At 49.5% G+C, this 6,000-nt stretch overlaps 1 protein-coding gene across 1 annotated transcript in view; it reads right to left on the minus strand.

The window, feature by feature from the left end:
- man1a1 (mannosidase, alpha, class 1A, member 1) overlaps positions 1–5,385 on the minus strand; it is a 60,619-nt gene extending 55,234 nt beyond the window's left edge. The window contains exon 1 of the mRNA XM_029140888.3: positions 4,637–5,385. Coding sequence (XP_028996721.1) covers positions 4,637–5,146 — 510 coding nt within the window. The 5' untranslated portion in view covers positions 5,147–5,385. The remainder of the gene's footprint in view (positions 1–4,636) is intronic.
- Between the last annotated feature and the right edge of the window lie 615 nt (positions 5,386–6,000).

The following is a 6,000-nucleotide window of genomic DNA, read 5'->3' on the forward strand; positions in this document are numbered from 1 at the left end:
TTAGTCAAGAAAGTTAGTCAATGTCTTGGCAAACTTTGTTAGATACCTGAGGAACCCTATACCAGCATGTACTGACACAGCTACGCAGGAGCTGGTTGGGAGCCACAATAATTAAAACCAGTAGACAATTAAAAACTGGTGGGGCCAGAAGCAGCTCTACCTGACACACAGATGGCTGGTGTCGACTATAAGCAAAGAAGTAAGAGCAGGGACCCACAAGAAATTCGCTCAAATGGTCGATACCGAAAACAGACTGAGAAACGCAGGAACAGAGGATTTGGTTTCAAGCCCTGAAGGTTTGCAAAGCAGCAAACGGAGACACACCCATACATGCAAACGCAGCACAGAAACAATTGTGGAAGCGGGCAAAAATAACTGAAGTGAAACCTGAAAACAGCAAAGCAGAAACAGAGAGCGGAGGGAAAAAAGGCGGCAGAGAGGCAGCGACAGAGGAGGAGAAAGGAAATGGCAGACGTGCAGCGACGTAGAGGGAGAGAGGGAAGGATTGAAGCTTCATCTCCCCTTGACGGCGAGGAGAACGCAAACCACCAGTGTGTGTGTGTGTGTGTGACTGCATATAGTGCAATTTCCTCTGTTTGGGTCCACAGACTTTGCAAATAAGAAGGGTCTGTGACAGAGTTGATCAGCTGACAGGATGTTAAGCACAGGGCGCTGAGGGGAGAGTCACTGAAAACACGCCGTCCTCATGGGCAGTCACACACTCATTTGCATCTCATATGCATAGCTAAACACCAACAAATTCCACCTCGTTGCAGCCGCACGCACACAACGAGCACGATGAGTCAGACAGGAGCCACATTTAATGCTCAGAGCAGAAAAAACAGTGTGTACATATTAATTAGCCACACATATGCCATTATCCCAAAAATGCTGCCACAAATACAGATTCTATGCAGAGATAATTGGAGGAACCTTAGCTTTTTAGCGACTAATAAATAGTTCTCATGAGGACTTTTAGCTTTTTATTTGTGATTAACCTGTTTTCTGCGTGTTCTTCGTACTTAATCTAACAGTTCCCAGAGATGCTCCAGTGGTACAGTGATCATCCTCCAGGTTGTGGAGCATCTGGATGCTGAAGCTGCTCGCAGACAGGCAGCGAACAGATGAAGCGCTTCGTGTTATTTCTAAGCCTCCATGCTGCTGACAGCTGTGGCATGTTTTTGCTTTTTGAGGAGATCAAGAAATCTGTTTTCCACCGCGCTTCCCACATGATCCCGGAATGTAACCTGATCCCAGCTGGTTGCAAACACAGAAAATGGTGAAATATCGCAGGTGTGCCGGGGTCCGGCATCAACTTTATCCATCTCGACTCTCCTGCTGTTCGTCAGCCAAGGGTTTCATTATTACCCCCCTCTGTTCCGGCCTCCGAGCCTTTCTGAGAGCGAGTGAAAGCCCGGGAGTGGGCCGCGGGGAGGAGGGGGCCGAGTGCTTCTCTAGAGAGCCTTTGATTTCAAGCAGACAAACAGATTTAGCTGATTGTAGGATTGTGGCGGCCGCTCACAACAAGCCGTTTATCCTGTGCAGCGCGGGCCCTGCAGCCGTCCTCTGCCCGTCTGAAACACAACACTGGCCCAGTCGGACCACAACACACCACAGGGCAGGTCCCTGGGCAGAAGCTCACAGTGCAGCGCTACAGGAGGAAGGTGCATTACACAGCGCGGTTTTCATATCATTTATGAAGCAATAACAGCAGTCGGAGGTAATGGGCAGAATGTACGATGGGGTTTGTGCGGCTGCATTTGCTCAGAAGACTTATGAGCCTCACTGAACCAGGAGTGGGGAATTGTTAGGGGAGAGGTTTGTACAGCGGCCGAGTAGAAGCTTCGCACAGGGGCTCGAAATGTTCCAATACATTAAGCAGGATATTATGTTGTGTCATCACATCGCCACTTTCTTACACATTAATAATAAAGTAATCACAAATAATTTGATTATATTTTAGTTATGGCTGCCAGCTCTAATCCTGCCTGTCCAAAGAGAGTTACACTTGAAAATCCCCATGCTCCTCCCCTCACGTGTCCCAGAACAAATGCTGCAGAAACATAAATAAGTAAATGAGGGCGATAGATGGAAATTGGTTCATGGAAATCTCCATGTCTACCTGGTTCAGGTGTGTTCAGCCAATCAGACGTCGGCTACAGAACCTACCCATCACAAAGAGTTACCAAGGTTATCTGAGCCCGTCACCAGTTCTTAATTACATTACAGCAGTAATCACATTTACCATTTCCCACATCACATACTATCCACCAATCACGCAGCCACAGTAGATCATCCAGTTTAGCTCTGCATCAGTAGCAATGACTAGGGATTATTTATACGAGCAAATTAAATCCCCTCTGCTGGCATTTTTCATAGCTGACAGTGTAACCAACAGGTTCCATCAATATTTATCCCACAGTAACTATAAGCTCGACAGGTACTTCACATCCACTCCACTTCCTTTCTGCTGATTTACTCCGATAGTCCAAGCGTCTTCAGTAAACAGAGGAACACCCTATATAGAGTGTTAAGATATGATTAATATCTGTTGACAAAGAAGTTATTTCATAACATTTATTTAAAGTACCAGGACTCACTGGTTCCTTTGAGATAATATTTATTCAACAGTTGCTGGAGTGGATTGTATTACACGAACAGCAGAGCGTTTTTGAGGAGTCTTTATCTTTATCTGCTCGTCGCCCTTCATTAGACTGGAGGTTTCGGTTTTGGCTTGTTTTGACTTCCTGACAGGTGCTATCGCACCGTCATGGGCCATTTCAGCACCCGTGCTTACTCTGAAGAGATTATGATATAGTTCCGGATAGACAATCTCGTTCACGGATCAGTGAGTGGGCGAAGGAGCAGCGGTTCGAGTGCCTACCTCACAACTTGAGTCTTCGTTTGAATCATTTTCTGGAGATGCTGAAGCTTTTTAAAACACGAAAGCTGTGTAGTTCAGTGCGTGATCACATATTAGACGTGTGATATAACCCCTGTGACAATCAGCTAAGAGGGGGACGCACAAACCAGGCAAACTGGTAATCAGAGTAATGGAACCTCTCGTTGACATAATGTATTAGTGCTTGACAGCCTTTCTTAACCTTCGAGCAGGCGACGTCATCTTAACCCAAACCTCCACCATCAGCACCGGTGGTGAGTTAATAAACTCCTGCAGCCCAGTGACGGCTGGGATTCGCTCCCCCACAGCCCCTACGAGGAAAAGCAGTTAGGATGATGGATGGATGGGCGCTGGACACGAGAGTGAGCGTTTTAGTTACACACCACGCTCGATCCTGCTAGAAGCATCCGGTCCGTTTATTGGCCCCTATTATTTGCAACCATGAGAAATACAAAATGTGCTTTTCAAATTGAGCACAGTCAAATTTATTGCGCTTATGGCTTTATGGCATTATTTCACACCGGTGCCGGGCCACAGTGACCCGGATGCACACATCCACTTATCAAACCTCCATCACGTCACTGTGAAAGTGGGAATCAGTTTAACACCTGAATGAGTAAATGAAAACCGAGTCACTCTGAACGAGCACATCCACCAACTGCCCCATGGGGAAATCTGCCTTAAAAACCCCCCCCGGAGGCCCCGCGTCGTGTGAATCCGGGTCCGAGTCATACTTTCGTTGAGGATATTTTTATTCGAAAACGGGTTTTCAAGGCATCAGAAAAGCAGCCACCTGAATCCACTTCAGCGCCGAGCTTCTCACCTGTTCCCCCAAACACAGCAGTGACAGAACGCGCTACCTGTTGGTGTTTTGCACCGCAGTCAGGATAAAAGCTCCACATGCTGCTTTCACCAAAATGAAATGGAAGATTTAAGCTCAGGGGCGGATGAGCCTGAACTGAAGGGCGACGGAAGACTGCGGTGACACCATCTTGGGAAATAATTGACAAAAAGAACATTGCGCTGGGAAGAAACGAGTCAGATCATCAAACGAGGCGCAGATTCACGCGGCCCGTGCGTGACCCTGCATTTCCACGCAGCGGGACCGGGCTCCTAAAAGGGCCGGACAGGGGCTGAGACGCGTCCCCGGCACCGGGTCTTCCCACTGCACGCGCACCGGGCCCGCGTGGTTCCGGCGGCGCCGTGCTGCACGGAGACGGGGGAACTTGACGGACAGGTGGAACGGGGGCGGAGAACGAACGCATTCCGCCCTTTCGCTCGGGGGAGAACCTCCAGCAGAACTCCGTCTGCGCGTGGGCATGATCTGAATGTAATTCACAGCCAGGTGCTGCGTGGATGCGATCAGACGAACGGGCTTCTCTCTCTCTCTCACACACACACACACACACACACACACACACACACAGGAATCGGCTATAACCGATCACCTGATTAGGCTCAAACACAGGTTGTGCACTTGTGCGTTTATTATCGCGAGGGACAGTTTCGAGGTGGGACGTGAACAACATGTAAAGGTCCAGAATAATTTTACTCCGCTGTTGATTGCGGGCTTTTATGTTCAGGCCGAATGGTCCAGCTAATACGACCGGTTCCTCTCAGGAGTTGGGTCACGTTTTCCCACCGCCTCCGAGCCGGTCCGACGCAAAGCGCCGGATTTCACGCGGAGTTTGGCGTGACGTGTAACTCCGCGGAGTGTCTGGTTCCGAGTCTTACCTCCTTGACTTTAGCACGTCGGTCCCTGTTCTCGGGGTCCAGAGGCTCCCGTCCGGTGGCTCCGGGGGGGCGGTGGTACTGGACGAACGGCAGGTTATTTACATCCTTCCCGCCCGGACCCAACGCATCATTCGCAACTTGGGCTTTTTCGTCCAGGATGTCCTGCTTTATTTCGTCGGGCCGTTTCTGGAGGGTATCCTTAGCCTCTAACAGAGCTTTTTCGTGGTCTTTTCGGATTTTTGCCAGGGCCTTGTCGTCGCTTCCAGCCGAACCCGAGTCGCTGCTGTCCGGACCGGTGCGGGTGTTCGTCTCCACGGCGGAGGAATGGAAGAAAACTCCGCTAAGCAGCTTGGACGAGTCCGGTAGGAAGAAAATGGCCCCAAAACACAGAGTTATAAAGGCGCTGAAGACGAGCAGCAGGATGAACTTCTCTGTGAGCCTGAAGGACGTGGGGCTGGCGGACTTCCTGCTCGGGGTCGCGGTGAAAGGCAGGAGAGTTGCAACTGGCATTTTTCCACTTCCTCCAACAACTCCGGCAACGCAGAAAGAATCTAAACGCTCGACTCAAGTCGCGACGGGCTCGGTTCGGACTTCTCCCGCTCACAAATCCATCTCCGGGGCACAAAAGCCGAGTCGAGCGGGGCAGAAAAGTGGTCGAATCTCCGGGAGAAAGTTGCGAAGCCGCTGTCCATTCCGGAGCCCCGCCGCAGACAGACTGAGTCCAACGGCTCACACAGGAAGCAGCGCGAGATGGGCGTGACTGACAGCGGCGACGAGCTAATCATCGCCCGCGCTGTGAGTGGTGGGCGCGCGAGAGGGGGCGTGCCTTCTCGGCGCCCGGGTATATAAGCGCTGACAGGTTCTTGAACGCATCACTTCTGTTAGTCAATCGCGGAAAAGTATTTAAACGTAGAGTCTAGACAAAAAGGAAGTGTTTACAAGTGAAAAGGTTAAAACCGGTTATTTTTGAGCTGCTCAATCAATAAACGATATAAAAAGGAATATCTTTTTATTGTGTTACATAACGATGATGAACTATGAAAGAATTTAAAGTCCAAGGTGCAATTCCAGTCATAATATTTATATAATACCTATGCACCTTTTTGAGCATCTAGTATTGTTAAAATGATAGATTAGACACGCAGGTATTTACTTTTATTAAAGAAAGAGTCTGCTTCTAAAAGCATTTTGTGTTTTAGTGTTTGTTATTCATGGCTGTGCTGGTTTTTGCTGGAGTGAACCCTCTGTCATTCCTGATCAGCTTACCTTGTGTCCGTGTCATGTGACCGCCTGATCTTGTGACTGGAGGGTGACTGGAGGGTGACTGGGTGGTGGTGGTGGTGGGCGGTTCTCCAGCTCACAGG

Source organism: Betta splendens, chromosome 24, assembly GCF_900634795.4.
Source record: "Betta splendens chromosome 24, fBetSpl5.4, whole genome shotgun sequence".
Lineage (NCBI taxonomy): Eukaryota > Metazoa > Chordata > Actinopteri > Anabantiformes > Osphronemidae > Betta > Betta splendens.